The 19,419-nt window shown below is 39.7% G+C and overlaps 1 protein-coding gene across 4 annotated transcripts in view; it reads right to left on the bottom strand.

Annotated features, from left to right (window-relative positions):
* Positions 1-329: 329 nt before the first annotated feature.
* Positions 330-19,419, bottom strand: part of LOC110037570 (probable transmembrane ascorbate ferrireductase 2) — a 19,639-nt gene continuing 549 nt past the window's right edge. Inside the window, exons 2-5 of one of the 4 annotated variants that reach the window (XM_020742253.1) lie at positions 15,483-15,531; positions 14,442-14,641; positions 5,712-6,018; positions 330-681 (exon numbers count right to left, since the gene is read on the bottom strand). In XM_020742253.1, the coding sequence (XP_020597912.1) occupies positions 5,713-6,018; positions 14,442-14,641; positions 15,483-15,531 (555 nt within the window). In that variant the 3' untranslated portion in view covers positions 330-681; position 5,712. The other 3 variants (XM_020742262.1, XM_020742270.1, XM_020742247.1) reach the window with 3 other exon arrangements.

The raw sequence follows: 19,419 nt of genomic DNA, 5'->3' as shown, positions 1-19,419 counted from the left end.
TAACAGGTAGTCATGTTACAAGATAAGTAATTGTGACCTAATTTTTTTTAGTATGTTTTTCTGAGAAAATAAATAATGAACATATCCTGTCAAATTTAACTTGTATTTTATATCAAAATGAATGAAAAAAGCTTTTTTAATTATTATTTTTTTATTTAGTGGCAATTAATAGGGCACAATGGAGAAAAATGATTCATTCAGCCATCACTTAGTGGGATAAAACCCTTTTTAGAAATCAAATAATATTTAATAGAATTACAAAAAAAAATCCCTATTTATAATTGCCAACTAATGTGTCACATATTAATATGTCAAATATTAGATTGTGAGGGATGTATGGACGCCATTGAGCTCTATACGAGAAACTGTTGCCGCCTTTCTTCATGCTATGAGGAGAAAAACTTATGATATTAGACTAGGACAGATTGGATCTTAAAAACTTATGATATTTAGTATCAACCTGAACCCAAGCTTCCAGCTGACTGACCACCTAGGCTGGCCGACCATTATGGCTGGCCATCGCCCTTCAGGTAATTAGTGGGCCACACATGACTAATTGGCTGACCAAGGATGGTCGGCCGATCAACCAGTTCAAACCGAGCATAACATTCAAGCTTGAATGACTTTCCTACAGCAATGGTCCCCCCGACATCCAGGCGAAATAACCAACACCATCTCGACCTACCAAAGGAAGAATCTGTAGGGTGAAGGATCTGGAGAACAACAAAAGATGCCAAAATCATTTACGAATATGAAAAGACGATAATATCCTATAACCATCTCATAAAAGCAGGGGTAAAAATGTAATTTTCTTATTAGCGACCAATTATCTTCTATAAATAGGGGGTTCACTACATGTAAAGGGGGCATTTTGGTTCTTGAATCTAGACCCAATTTCTAGAGGGATTTTCCCTCCTCGACTCTGTAATCACTCTTTTTATATAAAATGATTCATGAAGCTCGAAAATACCCCGGTTAGCCCCTTTGGGGCAAGTCTGTGTGTGCTCTTCCTCTCTCTATATATCTCTCTTCTTATCCCCTCTAGTTTCCACAACTCTAATCCTTTAGCATACCTCATTGGACATAATTGAATTCAACGTTCTAAAGGGAGCGATGAACATGAAATATGTCGTCAACAAGAAAGGAAGTGAAACCAACGAGAAAAAAATACATCCCAAAAATACCCTTGACAGGGAGCGTGGTAAGGATCTTCTTACTCAACAGATCTAGAACTTGAAGCATCATATTTCCGTTGTTTTCCTGGAAGGCCTTAACTATGAGGTGAATACTGCAAAATGAATGATAGACTATTTAAAACATCCAATTGAATGCATTATAATCAACACATCACCCGGATGATTCTAGGATGCTGAGACCAGTTTATTTTCAACATTTGAGTCGTCTCTGAATGATCCCTTGGGAATGGAGTACATGGCCACAAATTCTCTTGGGTCAACATATTTCATGTCACCAAACCCGATCGGACGAACTGGTCGATCGCCGTCAGGCTACCAACTCGAAGGTTCTCATCCAAGAGCTTCTCTTGTCTGGAGTGGGATGGAAGCGACACAAACAACTCCTCGATCTTAATGGTAGACTTTGCTCTTTCAATTCTCGATCTTCCTTCTCGACGATTGAAAATAATTCTGAGACCACGAAGAGTTATTCCTCGCCCACAACAAGTTTTTTCTCGACCACCACGAACTGCTTGTTTGCCCTTTGAGTAAGCCCGACAAAAACCTCAACTTGTTTCACAACAACGACCTATTAGCCTTAGCACGACCCAAGGCTATCGAGTAAAGGTGCGCACCCTCCCATACCTTTAAGTGGTACCGATCAGCCTTCTTATAGATCCGACGGCTCCAAATTCCAAATGGATTTTGTGAATGTTTGTGATTAGATAACTTCCAAAAACGTGGAAGGGTAGATCTCGATAGATGGAGAGTTATTGAACCAGTCAATTGACCGGTCGATGGTGATGAAACGACCATCCGAAGAATTTCAAATGTGTCCCTTACCCCTGAGAAGGAAACTAGCCGGAGGGAGAACTCTTCCTTTAGTTTTGGGATAGAAGTGGCGGGGGAGTCGACTCCACAACTGGCTCTTTGTCTTCACAATATTGAGCCTCCTCTAGAGTTGCCATCTCGGGATTGGTCTCAGATTTGATCCACTCGAGAGTCGTCGATTGGCTGGCCTTGCTACTGCGGGAAGATCGAAAAATGAAGCTCCATGGGTAGGAGCAGCCGCTTTTCTTCCTCTTCTCCAAAAGAGTCTTCCTTATCATAACCTTCCTCGGGCCGTCCGGACGACCCTCCAACTTCTTGGCGACTGGAAGGAGCTGCATCTAGAAGATAAGTATCGAAGTTAACATGGGTCTTATGCTTCATGGCGATTGCAGTCAATTCTCCGATTGAAATTTGTTGAATTACAATCGTATTTGCAGAAATAGAAAAAAGGGAATCCTCGCCTACTGTGCTAATTTTTTGCACGGTGCTTTAGTCAGCCTACCTTTAGCCACCAGTGCTTCCTGCTCGGCCTCATTCGCCTTGGCTTCGACCTTAGCCTTTTTCTTAGTCATTCGGGCGGCTACCTACTTTTCCCGTTGGGCCTCTACAACAACTGTGTCGGCCCATAACTCCACCATCATGCGACCAGAAACTCCTGGAAATGGAACCCTATTTACGATCACCAGCTCGATGTACTGGGGAACTAAGAGCAACTTACCTTCAATATCAGCCCCCTTAACCCGAGAGTGGTCAGTACTTTTCTTCTTCTAGAAAAGGTCACCAAATAGAATTGTGTTGCGCCCCTATCCTCAGTAGACGAGGCAATGAAGAAAATGTGCTTCCAATCCTTGACTTTATTCTCTAGGCCGACAAATTGGAATCGGCTGGTTGTCCCGAATTGGACATAACCGTCTAACTCCACGCGAAATGAGAACATGTCGCTAAACAGGTCGAGAATCACGAAATGCTATTCAACGATAAAAGATAGCATAAGCCATGATCGCCGCCACGGAGTTCGGCTTGATCTGCTCAAGGATGACCCCATACTGGTTAAGAATGGCTCGTAGCTCTTGGCATAAAGACAGCCACAAACCATATCAAAATTGATCTCTCAATCTATCAGGTCATTCCCATATCTCCCGATCGCCCTCTCATCTAGACAGGCAGCCCTCAACCTGATGGCTGGATTGAAAATAAAGTTCTCTTCAATAAAGGCGACATTCGATTGTGATAGAATAGAACGTTTGGCCCCGACCACCAAACCGAAGGTCAGGCGAGTTCTTTTGGGAGCCATCCAAACACCAAAGAAAAGAGCAAGGAAAAATAAAATGAAACGCATAAGGCAGATCGAGAAATCAGAAAGGAAAAAATGAGAGGCGCGCTCATGGGCCCCTCAACCTTCATATATTAGAATTCAACGGAAGCCTGAGCACCATCGAGAAAATCAAGAAAATGTCTTATCAACATGAAAATCGAGATTTGCAAAAACAAAATATTTTATTTATTATAAAAGCATGATAATATATGGACTTAGTTCGATAGAAAGTATTTCACAAGTTGGTCCTTGACAGCCTCGACTAACCAGCCACATGTATAACATTTGACCGCCAAGCTTGAATTGATTCACTTGGTAGGCCTTAGGGTAGACCCTCTAAACGAGTGCATCTTCCCTAAGTTCAGGGACCCAACTTAGCTCGCAAGTCTTCATCCCACAGGTCCATAATCACCCCCAATTCTTTCAAGGGACATAATACGATCCTGGGGACATCTAACGTCCCTTAAAAGTTTCGCCTCACACTTCCTCAAGTTTGGTCGGCGATTGGTTGCATCGTCTTTGCTAACAATCGTGCCCAGGGAACTGGATTTGCCCTCAAAACTGGATCTCTGTCACCGCACCGACCGATAATTAACCGACGCGAGGATGCTATCTAAAAAAAGAAAAGTATCCAGCAAACATGAGACAACTCAAACAAAGAATAAAAAAAATGGGAGAATTATTTAGCCAAGATCTGATTCACTTCGAACCAGGTTGCTCTGCCCATGTTGCAAGACAAAAAGTCATCTATCGACCACTTCTCATCAGCCAGGAGGTCATCTCTGCCAACTCGTTGAGTATCGACTGGAAGGAAAACGTTCGCGGCATCCGCTAAATTCACGCCTCGGATGGAGATTTTATTGGCAGATCAGCTGCTAAACACCCAGCTCCTCCCCAGTCTTAGGCTAAACCTTTGTCGGTATACCACGAATTGAGTCAAATGACTCCTCCACCCTCACACCTTTGGTCGGCTTCAACCTCTTTGCCAATTTCTTTCTTAACGGCTTACCTTCAAGATGGTGTGATCTCATCCTAAGGGCAGTCAACATCCTAACTTTATTGACGGATTTTAGTGCAAAGTCGGATCCTTTCACGATGAAAGAAAAACAAATGACAAGCGAGAGCCAAGAAAAGAAAGAAACTCAAGATGATAAAGTTACCCCCTTGCACCCAATATATAAAAGGTTCATGGGACTATTATAAGATTCATTTTATTGAATTTAAAAATTTTCTTGTTCTTATCGTCGATGTCCCTATCAAGGAACAAAAAAATTAAGGAACTTAATATGTACACCAAAAAATGGTTTGCACAAATCTCGAAGCAGTCTGACGAACTAGATCGAATGCTAATGTTTGGTCGCATAAACCAAGGCCAATTGGACAACCTAAGGTCAATCGGCCAAAGAACCTCTTGGCCGACCGAAAGCAGACAATCATGTATGGCAAAAAATGTGAAAATTTGTGGTTTTTCAATCTACTGTCTGAAACCCAACCTTCCAGCCAATCACCCACCTTGATCGGCCGTCAACAAGGGGTCGGTCGACCACCTAAGGTCGGTCACCACCCTTCAGGTAACCAGTCAGCCATTCTTGGTAGATCACCCAGATCCAACTGACCACTACATTCAAACCAGAACGACTTCCTAAAGCAATAGTCACCAGACATCCAGACAAAATAGCCAGCCGACACCATCTCAATAGAACGAAGGAAGAATTCGACGAGTGAAGTATCCGGAGAGATAAAAAAACACCAAAATCAATTACGAATATAAAAAGACAACGATGTTATGTAAGTCCCTCATAAAAGCAGGGGTAAATATGCAATTTACTTCTAGTTAACCCTCTATAATCTATAAATAGAGGGTCCAATTCATGGGGGATTTTTTATTATTGATCTAAACCTACTCTCTAGAGAGAGTAATCCCTTCTTCTCATCTCCATAATATCTCTTTTTATATATAAAATGAGTCACAGAAGCCGAAAAATACTGTATTTCGCCCCACGGGACAAGCCTGTGTCTTCCTCTCTCTATATATCTCTTTCTCTCCCAACTAGTTCCTACCGCTCTGACCCTTGGGCATGCCCCACAGAATATATTTGGATTCAACACAATGAGAATCACACTAGCACAAGTACGGCAAGAATTCATCCCAAAAAACAACGGCTCAATTAAATTATACATGAACAAATTCTCAATTGTAAATACTCTCACCAATATTTCTACTCTCTTCTTCTCATTCTTACTCCCAACATCCGTAAATTTGTGTGTGAACAAAAAAAAAATCCAATTAACCTCCAACATAAAATTGTCACAAAAAATCACAGATTCTTTTATATGAAGTAGACAAAACTAAAATAAACAAAGGCACAGAATCAATCGTCAGCTCATACCTTATTCCATACCACCTCTTGGGCCATCACTCTTCACATTCGGAGGCATAATTACCGCAAGAACAACAGTGCCACCAAGAACCACAAGCAATATCCCCAGAGAATTCACCAGAAAAGCCTCAGATGAATACCGAGAAATCACATTGTTCATCTGGAGAAATGTGGCCTTCTCTAAAAGACCAGTAGAAACTGTAGCAAGAGCTAGCGCATATATGTACAGGCCAAAGAAGACATGCCATGGAAGCAAGAAGTTTCTGCTGCTCCTGGAGCCCCCCGGATACCAGAAAGTGGCAAAACCAGCAATCCACTGAATAAAAAACAAGCAGAAGACGGTTCAATCATGGCAAAAGAACGACGGAATAAAACAATATAGAAGAATTGTGAGTTGAGGGAACATGTCCGTGTCAAAAAGAGCTCATTTTTCATGGACAGCTAATATTCGGCTTGTTAAGTTGCTCGTGTTAAATTCGTTTGTTAGGCAAGCAAGCTGCAAACAAATGAATTTTTTGAGCTCTATTTATAAAGAAGTCAAACATAAATTAATTTTTATTAGATCATGCTTGGCTCATTTTAGCTTGAATTAAATAAATAAACACTTATTATAACCTTTTAATATCAATTTTTTATTTCATTTAAAGAAAAATATAAAATAAATTATTTTTTTAAATTAATCGAGCTAAATTCGAGCCGAACACAAGCTGAAACAAGCAAATGAATTCAAATCGAGAGGAACACAAACAAAATATTCACGAGCAATCTTTAACAAAAAAAATTTTTGAACGAGCCGAATATGACCAAATTGAGAAATTGAATTTGCAAAAGTGAAGAAGAATTGAATCAACAGTACATGAATTAAGGTTACTGGTAAAGGCAACAGGAAAACCTCAGGTACCATAAGTTTCCAAAACGCTTTTGTCTTGATAATAGAGTCGAGTACAGGAGAGCTATGTAAAGACAACGGTTTTATTAGGGTGAGAGTGGAGAGCACGTGGCAGGAGAAAATGGCATAGGTCTCTTACTCCCCCTCAAACTGACAATTAGATTGACCAAGTGTGAGTTTGCTTCTAAGTCGATTAAACTGAGAGGGAGTATGGCTTTTAGTTAAAATGTCGGCTATCTGATCTTGAGAATATATGTGAGAGATTTGAATTTCACCAGTGAATATCTGATATCGTAGAAAGTGATAGTCCATTTCTACATGCTCGGTACGAGCGTGGAAAATTGGGTTGAGAGCTATAGCAATTGTAGAGGTGTTGTCACGATAGACGGGTGTTGGTGTGGTGAGGGAGAGTTGAAATTCTTGAATGAGTTGACGAAGCCATAAAATATCTATAGTTGCTGCGGCGAGAGCCCAATATTCGGCTTCAGTAGAGGAGCGAGCTACAGTTTTCTGATGTTGTACGGTCCATGCTATGAGATTGTTGTCGAGGAATGCACAAAAAACAGAAGTAGAGCATCGATCAGTTGAGTCACCAACCCACTTAAGAGTTGGAGTAGCTTGTGAGTTGGAGGTCGCCTCGACTAAGGGGGAGACCAGAGTTGAGTGTGCCTTGAATATATCAAAGGAGACGTTTACGAAAAGTGGTAGAGGGAATGTTGGTGCATGTGTTGGCATAGGTAGTTCACAGCAAAAGCAATGTCGCGACTAGTTATAGTCAAGTATTGGAGTGAGCCTGCAAGTTGGCGGGATTGGGTTGGGTTGGGATATGCTTGTAGGGAGTTTGCATCAGGTTGAAGTTTGAGTGGCAATGGTGTGTGGACTGATTTACAAGTAAGCATATCAAGTTGTTGAAGAAGGGACATGATGTAGGAGGTTTGGGTAAGATGGTAGTCATTGGGTATGTTTTGTATGGTTAAACCGAGAAAAGTGGCAACAGACACAAGGACTTTAAGATTGAATTTTGTTTAGAGATTAGAAATGAGTTTTGATAATTTTGGTTTGATTGTTACATGTGAGGAATATGTCATCTACATAGACAAGAAAATAGATGATGATTGACAGATTTTTGTAGATGAGGGAGGATGGATCTACGGTGCTCATAGTGAATTCATGGTCTTTGAGGTAGTTGATGAGAGAGTGGTACCACTATCTAGGCGCTTGTTTAAGCCCATAGAGCGCCCTTTTTAGTAAGCATACCTTGTGGGGGTATTGTTGATCACGAAACCCTTGTGGTTGGGACATGTAGATGGTTTCCTCCAATGAGCCGTGGAGAAAAGTGTTGCTGACGTCTAATTGACATATTTCCCACTGATATTGGAGGGCAATGCTGAGAAGAATGCAAATTGTGGGTTGTTCGGCAATGGGACAAAAGGTGGCCGTGTAATCAATTCCTTCAAGTTATTTGAATCCTTGAGCGAAGAGGCGTGCTTTATTCTTAGACACAGTTTCATCTGAGTTGCATTTGGTTCAAAAGTTCAACTTGCAACCAATAATGTATTGGCGAGGTGGTGGGTTAACCAATATCCACGTGCCTTGTGGTTGGATGACTTGAAAGTAGAGTAGCATTGCTAGTCTCCCGTGTCGATGCTTAACCGCTAGAGTATAGAAAGTAAGGCCAGGGGCTTGGGAAACTGAGGTATGAAGGTTAAAAGGTTTCTTGAGTTTAAGAGATCCAGTTTTAGATCTAGTAGTCAAGGGATGCGTTGATGTGAGGAGTAAGGGGAGGAAGCGATATCTGTTGTAGTGGTGGGTTCAGGATGGTTTAAAGGTGGTGGTTAAACCATAGAGAGTGGAGAGGAGTGATTACTTTCGGGAAGGATCGGTGGGGTGTTGTTGATGGGTTTGAAGGCAGTGGGAGTGAGCAGTTTTGGGGGAATGCTTTGGGATGGTATAAGCGATGAAGCAGTAATTGGTGCGGTAGAGGAGTAATGGAAGTTCTGTTTGTTGCAGATAACATAACGAGAGACTATGACTCGATCAGTTTGTGGATTGTAACAATACTATCCTTTGTGAGAGGTGAAATACCCAACAAAGATGCAGGGTGAAGTTGTGGGGGATAGTTTGTTTGGAGTTTGTGGTTTTTACCAAGGGAAGCATAGGCAGCCAAAATACGGAGTTGAGAGTAGGATGGTGTGGTGCAATGTAGGATTTGGCAAGGAGATTTGAGAGCGATGATTTTGGAGGGCATCTGGTTGATAAGGTAAGTGGTAGTCATGAGGGCAGCGGTCCAGAATTTTTGAAGTAAATGAGCAGTGAGAAGTAGAGTTCTAGTTGTTTCAATGAGATGACGTTGTTTGCGTTCAACGACCCCATTCTGTTAAGGGGTTTGAGGGCAACTGAATTGGTGGATGATGTCGTTATGTACAAGATAGTTTTGCAGAGTATGAGAGGTGAATTCGCCCCCTCCATCGGTTCGGAGGATTTGATGGATTTGTGAAATTGATTTAGAATTAATTTGTGAAATGATATAAGTTTATGAGTTGTTTCAGATTTAGCAGACATTGGAAACACCAAAAGTCATCAACTATAGCCATAAATGAAAGCACTAGGGATAAGGCCCCAAACATCAACATGAACAGTTCTGCTACGCTTTGATTTTGTTGTAGATAGAGAAAAATATAATCTATGACTCTTTGAAGAGTACATGCATTGCACAAAAAAAAGAAGTATGTATAGGTGTTGTAGTTGTTCGAGAGATAGCTTTGATGGTAGCTTGATGGCGTGGCTCGAAGCGACGAAGGTGGAGATGGGATAGAGGTCGTCTTTGCTAGGTCCTTGGAGCAAGATTTTGTATGTCTCCTAGTTCTTGATAACAAAATCAGATTTATTAAAAATGATATCACAATTGTTGTTGAATGTTAGTTGATGAACAGAAAGAAAATTTCGGGTGAGTTGGGGAGAGTGTAGAAGTTGAGGGAGTTGGATCTTACATTGAGGGGTTGGTAGGATGCCTTTATCTGAGTGAGAGATGGAAAGGGTTGATCTGTTGACTATGGTGCAGAGTTGGAGCCAGTGTATGGTGTAACAAGTTGAAGGTGGTCAAGATTAGATGTAAGATGGGAAATTGCGCCTGAGTCTAGCAGCCATTCTTCGGTTGGGTTAGCAGTGGAAGTGAGGAGAGCAAAATTGTTTGCCTTCAAGAGCTTGTGAATTTAGGATTTCCATGTAGGATAGTTGTCAGTAGTGAGTTGGATATGGACAATGTTCTTAATGTTTGACATTAGGAACTTGAGAGAGGGGGTGGGTATTTCGGCCATACGCGGTGCAGGGATGAGTAAGCTAGGGTTGGTGGTTGAGGAAGAATCAGACATTTGAGGAGGGAGAAGGGTTTTTAGCACAGAAGAAGTAGAGGGAAGAAAGAAGAGGAGATTTAGGATGTGAACCTAGTCTCTAATACCATGAGTGATTGAATCTACAGTAGTGAAGAAGCATTGAACCAGCGGTAAATGGAATTAAGGTTACTGGTAAAGGCAACAGGAAAACCTCAGGTACCATACATTTACAAAATGCTTTTGACTTAGCATTAGAGCTAAGTACAGGAGCCTTTTATATATATATATATATATATCCCTAGAAGAGCAGATTGCAACCGACGCCATATATATATATATAGAAAGCCCAAAGGCTAATATTTTAATTAAAAAGAAGGATACAGATAGATTGTGAGGGAGGGCCCAAGCATGACACACTGTCCACACGATAACCATAAATGATTTCAAAATGAGAAAATACAGAAAAATACATGAGACCTAAAGAAAAAAACCAAAAAGTGTCAAAATACGTAGTATCAAGTAGCTAAGAGTGACCTCATTTTGTCTTGACGCTGCCTCTAGGGAAGGAGCCAACTAATAAATTGGTAAGATGAGTGTCATTGCGAGTAGAAACCAATGTATCATCTAATAGGTTCCCGAGCTCGAGCCAGCCTCTATTCTTCTTTTTCCTCCTTCTGGAATAGACCTATCATTCTCCATCCGAAGATTGGCTTACCTGATCAGTGGATTGGTCAAAAGTGTGTCGAACATGTGTAAGTTGTTGAACATTGGAAGCAACTATTTCTTGTATCACCTGATCTTTTATTGGATCAAAGGTGCACTCTCGTGTGTCTTGGCATATAAGTGAGTCTTCTTCATAACAGTGGGTGGTAAAAACACGGTTGGATTTGTACTTGTAGTATGATGTTCTTTATCAAAAACTGCGGTGTTGGAAAGATGATCGGGTTGCATCTTCTCAACAAGGATGGTATGTAGCTGATCTTTAGCGATATCCGACCTTAGATGAGGATGCAAGCAATAGCAAATAATAGAATTGTAGCCAAACATACTACAATGAGAGCAATAAAGAATGTGTGGTTCTATTTCAACCTTTTGCCAACACCCGTTGTGAGTGGTTCCAATTCATACCCCATCCAGAGCTGGTTGAGTGATCTCTCACAACTAAAACACAAGCCACAGAGATTCTGGTGACAGCAAGCGTATGACTATCAACCTTGAGAAACTTACCGTAAACAGTTGCTAAGGAGTAGAGAATTTCCAAGTTGAACAGATGTAATTTTAACCCCAGAAAATTTATCCAAACAGGAATGGTAGGGGACTCCGCTTTTAAATCAAAATCAACAGTCCACTTCAGAATTTTCATATTACGGTTGTCGATCTTGATAACTTTTCGAGAAAAAATGTGAGTGTAATCGGCATCGTGAGATAACTTATGTCGATCGTGTCGATCGTCAAGTAAACCAATATTTCAACTGTCCAACAACCTCATAGCATCAAAATCTTTCCGAATGATCTCAAGTTTTGGGTGACCATAAAGAAATTTCTCCACTAGAGCAAAATGCCAAGAAGAAGCGAGAGTACTGGTTTCAACCTCTGTGAGAATAAGAGCAGGTTCCCCATTTTTTTACCAAGTTTATTAATGAAAGTATGATCACCACCACCTTCAAGAGCTTCATGGAAAGATTGTGAAACATTGCAGGACTTGCCAATACAAAAAACAGTCTCTGAACTTGGAAGAAGAGCACGAGTAGGAATATGAAAGTCGTCGGCAAGTGCAGTGGCATATGAACGGATCGTCGATGCCATCTCCACCGACAAGATGGTGTTTGTCGGCAGAAGAGCAAACAGTCGCGTCGTCTGGAAGGAGACGACTGCAAAGGAGAAGTGTCGTCGACTACATAAGACGACTGCGAGAAGGAAGAGCCATCGTCTATGGGAGGGAGACAATAGCGAGCGATAACAAGGGCGAGTGAGAAGATGTCGAGTAGAGACGACACGAGCCACGATTACGAGGGCAAGTGTCGTCGACTGCGGGTGACGTCGTCGAGTATAGAGACGAAGCGAGCGAGCGTCAACGACAAAGACGTCTGCAAGCGAGCGTCGTCGAAAAAGCTGCGAGGGCGTGAAAACGTCGTTGCGGAAGACAATGGAGAGAAAGTGAGAAAACGAGGAATCACCGCAAAAAAGGTCGAAAAACATTGATAAATTTTAGTGAGTGGGTGCAAATGATCCACTCACAAGGTATACAAACACATGCAAAAAAGGTCCAAAAGTACAAGTATACCCCAAAAAAAATAACCCCCAAAGCTTCAATACCCACCACCTGCAGAGCACACAATAAGACCAACACAAGGGAGGTCAGTCATGATGGGAGGGTTTTCCTCTCCCCCTCCCACGGGTTCTAAGAAAGGGGTCCAGCAACAAACTGAAATTTGGGCTTCCACCCTAGATGATCAACTGACATCTTGTGAGTATTGAAAGTGAGGCATTCCTTTTTCTTCCTCCTATATATTTTCGAAATCTGCCAATCATCTTCCAAATTTTGTCCCTCGTCTTTCACACCTTGATTTTGACATTCCTCCAGAACATGAGTACCTTCTTGAACAGTAATAAATGGTTCCAACTCGATTGGGTGATCATTTGTTACGACCAATTGAGACTAAATAAGAGTCTCAGTAGGCTTGCTTATAGATGAATTCCCAACAGGTTCACTGGAAGCAATAGCAGTTTGTGTAGAAATAGATTCAGCGTTAAGGGTGGTGGCAGCAATCAGCTCATCAGAGTGGTTGACATTGGTAACGGGAGGTTCCAATAAAATGGCAGGACCTAAAGTTGCCTTGTTGATAGCACTGGCAGAAATAACACGTCTAGGAATAGATGGTTCATTTGCATGTTGTTCAGCCATAGGATTATCTGTATTCAAATGCAATGGAATATTGAGTGTCAACTTTGGGTGCAATCTGAAACATTTATCATATGTGTGACCAAACATCTTACAATGATTATAATAGCAAGATCTTTGTTCCGTAATGATTTATTGTCAGTAACCATTATGAGAAGTGTTAAGCCAGATTTCTTCTACATCTGAAAGTGTAATATCTCTTTATACTAAGATCCTTGAAACATAAAACCTTGACAAATTAAAGCTAGAAATGCCTAACTTCATTGGTTTTCCTAGAATATCACCAATAGAATATAGAATTTGATGGTTGAAGAAATGAAGCTTGAGTCCAAGTAATTTGTACCATATGGGCACAATAGGAGGTTCTTGACTTAGATCAAAGTCATATAACCCTTTAAGTAATTTCATATGTTTGCCCTCAGATAAAATGTATTTCATAGAGAATATCCTGACATAGTCTTCTTCTTTACTCAGTTGTGTCATAGCATGTCTCCCATAAAAAAAGCTTGCCTTCCAGCCCCCAAATAATTTGAACTTTAAAAACTTTCCTGATAGAATTCATCTTAGGGTGACCCGGTTGGACCATTCCAATCAGCGTAAATTTATAATTTTCAGCAAGTGTTGAAACTTCAGTGGCAGAGAAGATTATTGCTGGTTTGTCCCCCTTCTTTCCTACTTTTTTTAAGAAGTTACAATCTCCCTGCTTTGCAAATGAATCATGGTAATTTTGAGGAAAAACAAAAGTATCTCCAAGCTGGAATGGATCACTGCCTTACTCAACCACAACAGCATAAGAGGGTTTGCCCATGTTCGGAGTCAGTTCAGTCACAAAAGAAGAGGAGGGGGTTGTCATAAAATTAGTAACGAAATCCGAAAAATGAAATCCGAAAAAAAAAAACCCAAGGAGCGGCGGCTAGTAGAATCCCCAATCACCGGAAGCAAGTTTGTGTCGTGCGTGAGAGGAGCGATGACGTGCTCGCACGTGGTGGAAGAAGAATTTGGCGGATAAGAAGAAGAAACTAAGGCGTGCAACTCTTTCTAGAGGAGAAAATCGCGGCAACGACGAGAAAACCACGCAAAAACCATGAAATAAGCAAAGAGGGAATGATCTCACTCGAATCAGTCGTCATCGAAATACGAATGGAGCTTATTGCTGGAGGGAGGTGGGTTGGAGACGTGGGGCTCAATCTACGATTTGAGCCATAGGAGAACCAAATCACGAACAATGCAGATGACGAAGCTGACGAAGACACATAAAGCAACCGAAGGGGCCGGCCTAAGCAGACAAAATCAATGAAGGCGATGAAGCCAAACGAGATAGATGATTCAAAGAAGAAGACGATGGAAATCACCATTGGGCGAAACCCTAGCAGAGCCTCCCGCGATAAACATTTTGTTCTTTATTATTATTATTATTATTATTATTATTATATATGTATTAAGGACTATGCATAAAGTAGATAATAATAGAAGAAGGTGGATAGTTGTGTAAAGACACGGTTTCTATCCTGCAGTTTGTTACGGTGAGAGTGGAGAGCATCACATGGCAGGAAAAAATGGCACAGATCTGTCACAAATACTGTGCTCTCTTAAGCTTGGCTAGTTTACAACTCTACCTGTGTAGCAAATAAGAAGAAGCAAGCCAAGCCCAACCAGGAGTGAAGGCTGTAGAAGTTGTTGATTCCTTTATCATTGTGGAACTTCAGAGCTGCCCATATACCAATCGAGCCCAAAAATAAGGCGAGAAGTTGAATCGTAAGATGCACCGCCTTCTTGAAGTTCTTGGTTCCTGACACTGTTCTGTATGCTAAAATGGCTGCAATCATAAAGATAAACCAAGTAAAAGGGCGGGTTGAGAACTAAATTGTTTTCCAAAAGCATAAATATAAGAGAAATTTACATAGGTAGCACACAATTCTTATGTATTTACATATCTCACACCAAAACTTCCACATTTACATACATAGCACTTTAGTGCTTTAAATCTGTGTATGAAAATGTGTATTTCACTTTTCAGAAGTCGTAATAGTGTCACTTTCTTATGTGATATTTGATGCTGCGTAAAAATGAAAGCTTAGGTTTGAGATATGTAAATACATAATAATCGTGTGCTATGTATGTAAATGCCCCAAAAGGTAATGTGCATTAGGTTGTTATATATAGTAATGTGCTGCAACTAAAGTAGAATTCCTCTTCTGATAACAGAAAATTTCAACCCAATCTTCCCACTCCGCCAAAACGGTATTGTAAGTGTGCAGTGCTTTTCAGACAGCAAAAGCAACTTGAGAGGAAGGAAAGTTTAAAATAAACTATTTAAGGAAATTTGAAATACAGCAGGCTTCAGATTCATTAATTGTCTTTTGAAATAATAGCACTTAAAATTAATTTAAGTATTTTACTAATATTAGGATCTTTTAAACCAAGGCAAAGAAAGAAGCAGCCAAATGTGCTGACCAAGCTAGACCAACATATAAGGTAAGAGCAGGTTCAAATCTGATCATTCTGAAAAAATTCCATGGAGCATCCTAACAATCTTCCATTCACTAAATTTCTTTAAATTGGGATACCTTTCCTATACCCTTCCCTCCCTCTCTCTAATACAACAAATATTATCTGGTCCTGCAAATATAAAATCAAAAAAGGAAGCAACATTATACCTTCACCATTTAGGAGCACAAAACCAATCACCATTAATACAGGATGCACCTGAAACAATAAAAGTCAAAATAAACATACGGGTAAGAAGCAAATCAAGAAAAATATTATGACATGGAGTAAAGAATGTTGAAAAAAAATAGTACACTTATATGCAAGATTTACAAAGATAACATAGAATTTGCTATAATTAAGCATACAAACCTTGAAAAAATAAGGTGATGCAGAAAACAGAAAAAAAAAAAATCAGAGCACAAAAACACGTGAAAATTTTATAAAGGTTCGCCCAATTGATGGCTGCATCCTAATGGCATGCCGCTTCAAAAGGTCAACCTACGACTAAATCAGCATAGTGTAATTCCTTTGTAGGATTAAAATTAGGTATAATTTAACAATCTCCCTGACAGTGTAGGGGGGTGGTGTTATTCAGCAAGAAAAATCCAAAAAAAAATTCGATACAGGATATAAAGATAACAAAAAAAAAACAAGATGTACTAATCAAATAAACGATACAAGATACAAAACTTTCCTACTCTCACAACCGATTGGGATACATAAATCACCAACTGAAGGATTAACAAAGGAAAGTGACCCAAGATGTCACCACCAACAATGAAGAGATACAATTGACACCTCCCAACCACGTGGATACAAACTCGTCCTCATCCGGGAATTACAAAAAGAGCACAGGCCCTCACAAAACTCAAAGGAACAGAAGATCCCTATTACAATAAACAACTACATATTTATAGTCAATAAAGGACATAAATCTAATAAAACAAACAAAAGACAATACCCTTGCTGCTATTAAAAGTGGGCGGCAACCCTAGCCCTACCCGACCCTCTCTCACTTGGACCGAAGCAGTCTAGGGTCCCCTCCTCGTCCCGTGTCAATCTATCGGGATTGGTGGAGCTTTCATATGTCAAAACTTTCGACTCTTCATGATATAGTGTCAGATCGGTCATGTTGAAAATGGAGAAGCTGTTGCAACCTCCCGGAATTGGAGGGCCTTCAATTTCCGAAACTTATTCCTCAGTGGCATGGCTAGTGTTTAGGCATGGGAGATGAAATGGGTGTAGGGGGGCTAATTTAGGGCGAAAAAAATAAATAAAAAATAAAAAATAAAAAACTATTTAGGTTTGCAAATTTTGAAAATCAGCAAGTGAGAATTAGGGTTAGATCAAAATTTGACTATGGTTTGGTAGGTTTAAGTTTAGGAGGTAAGGGGGTGGATAGGACTGATTTAAGGTGCAGAAAAATTATAAAAGGTTGCTGATTTTGAAAATTAGTAAGAGAAATTAGGGTTAAGTCAAGATTTGGCTATGGTTTGGTGGGTTAAGGCTTGGGAAGAGTGTACAGAGTTGATTTAAGGAGCATAAAAATTATTTAGGGTTGTTAATTTTCAAAATCAGCAGAGGGGAATTAGGGTAATGTCAAGATTTGGCTATGGCTTGGGAGTTTAGGTTTGAGAAGATTTTTGTAACCCTAGAATGAAAATAGGGTTGGACTAGTTCTAATACCAAATAATATCGGAGAAGAGAGAGTTGGAGAAGAACGTAAATTCCAATCTATGAAACTGTGTTTCTCTATGCCAATCTTTCTTCTCCAGTAATCAATCTCAATGCAATAACAACAAGCCTTTGCCCCACTACGTGAGGTCGGCTACATGAATCATTTTTCTTCATTGTGCCTTATTCAGTGTCATATTTTCATTTAATTCTAGTAGATTAAAATCATTTTTTTATACAATATGTCCAAGTCTTTTTAGATCTACCTATGTCTTTCTCAAAACAAGTCGAATCTAAAACACCTACCCTTCTAATTGGATCATCAGATGGTTGACGTTTAATGTGACCAAACCATCTAAGACGACTCTCTCTAATCTTGTCTGCCACTGGAGCTACACCAACCAATTCCGGATATATTCATTTAGCATTTTGTCTCTAAGTGTCAAGCCACCCATCCACCTTTGCATTCTCATCTTAGCAACACTTCACTTTGTTTAATGCTTCTCTTTTAAAGGCCAACATTATGCGTCATAAAGCATTGCAGGTCACCGCCATCTTATAAAATTTCATATATGTCTAAGCGGTACTTTTCTATCACAAAATAGATCTGATGCATTCTCCACTTCAACCAACCAATTTGAATTCTACTAATAACATCTCCATCTATATCACCATCAGTTGAACAACAGACTCGAGATATCTAAAACGTTCACACCTTTTAATGATTTGATCACCCGTAGTTACAACTCTGTCACTAGAGCTACTGCTACTAAAATTGCATTCCATGCATTCAGTTTTAGATATAATCAAATGAAGGTCTTTAGACTTTATTGTAGACCTCCATAATTCAAGTTTTTTCCTGAACTCCCTCTAGTCTTGTCCACGAGAAGGATATCATCAGCAAAAAGCATACACCAAGATACATTCTCCTGTAAATGTCCGGTAAGAGCATCCATAGATAATACAAAAAGAAATGGTCTTAAAGTCGATCCTAGATGTAATCAAACTGAAATAGGAAAATACTTGTTTAATCTTCCTTCTATTCAAACACAGGTTACGGCTTTAGTATGCATATCTTTAATGACTTGATTGAATAGACTTGAATAAAAGTCATATCAACACCTTTCTTCTCTAGAACTCTCCAAAGGACTTCTCTTGGAACCTTATCATAAGCTTTTTCTAAATTAATAAAAATCATATATAGATCATCCTTATTCTTTGTACTTTTTCATCAAACCTCTCAATAAATGTATAGCTTCCATAGTAGACTTGCCTGGCATAAATCCAAACTGATTATGAGAAATCTTTGTATCACGTCTTAACATATGTTCAATTACTCTCTCCCATAATTTTAAAGTATGACACATAAAATTAATTCCTCTATAACTTGAACACTCTTGTGCATCCACTTTATTCTTAAAAATGGAATCAAAATACTCCTCCACTCTTCAGAAATCTTTTTAGTTTTTCAAATAATATTCAAGAGTTTAAATCATAAAATTTTCTGCATCAAAATTATCATGACATCATCTTAGGAAGGTAAACTAGGAGCCCAATTAGAGGGAAAAGCTTTTGAAGTGTTCATAAAGATCCCAAGAAAACCTCATTCCATTAAAAAAGTACTCCTAATGTAAAGCATAACTGAAGCTAATCATTTTAATACTCATACAACAATAGAAACACTAATTTTAAATGCTCTATGACAGGCCATTCCATTACGCCTCAGCCCCCATCCATGTAAGTGAGAACATCAACAACTAATTAGTATTATAACCTTCAATAGAGCATAGAATAGCACAAAAGAATCCAACTGTTTGCCTCAAAAGCATAGAATACCATTTTGCGGTGGTCACGAAGACCCAAAGAAAACCTAGCTCCATGAAACAAGTATTCTTGCCACAAAGCACATCTGAAAATAAAGCTTCTTGGAGCTCATCCTAGCACTAAAAACATTAGAATTGAGTGGTAAGTCTGTGAATCTTCCAATTTTAAAAGCAACAATGACCATGATTACATTAAACTTGAGAACCAATGTATCTAAGCCAAAAAGAACATCTACTACCAATTTAAATCATAAATTTTGAAATAAACCGTAGAAGAGCACTTAAGAATTCAAACTTCGGCATCAATGAATTAAGAACACGGCTCATTTTACTGTGCAGTACTCCAAAATGCAAACGCCTTGCCTGAACCGAACCAGAGATGAAATCTAGAACCTACTTTGTCTGAAACACGAAACAAATCTATCATAAAAGGAACCCCATACACACACATGCACAAAACCAAGGAAAAAATAGCATGTCTTTGGTCATGTTTAGCAGTTCGCAGCTTGATTTTACTGACTCCTTCGAGGCCATCAAGGAATCGCCAAAATGCACCAAATCAAGAACTCAGGAATATTAATGAAATAAAAAACTAGATAGGGAAAGA

Source organism: Phalaenopsis equestris, unplaced genomic scaffold, assembly GCF_001263595.1.
Source record: "Phalaenopsis equestris unplaced genomic scaffold, ASM126359v1 Scaffold000002, whole genome shotgun sequence".
Classification (NCBI taxonomy): Eukaryota; Viridiplantae; Streptophyta; class Magnoliopsida; order Asparagales; family Orchidaceae; genus Phalaenopsis; species Phalaenopsis equestris.
Note: the sequence above shows the minus strand (reverse complement) of the source record. Positions and strands in the feature narration are given on the sequence as shown.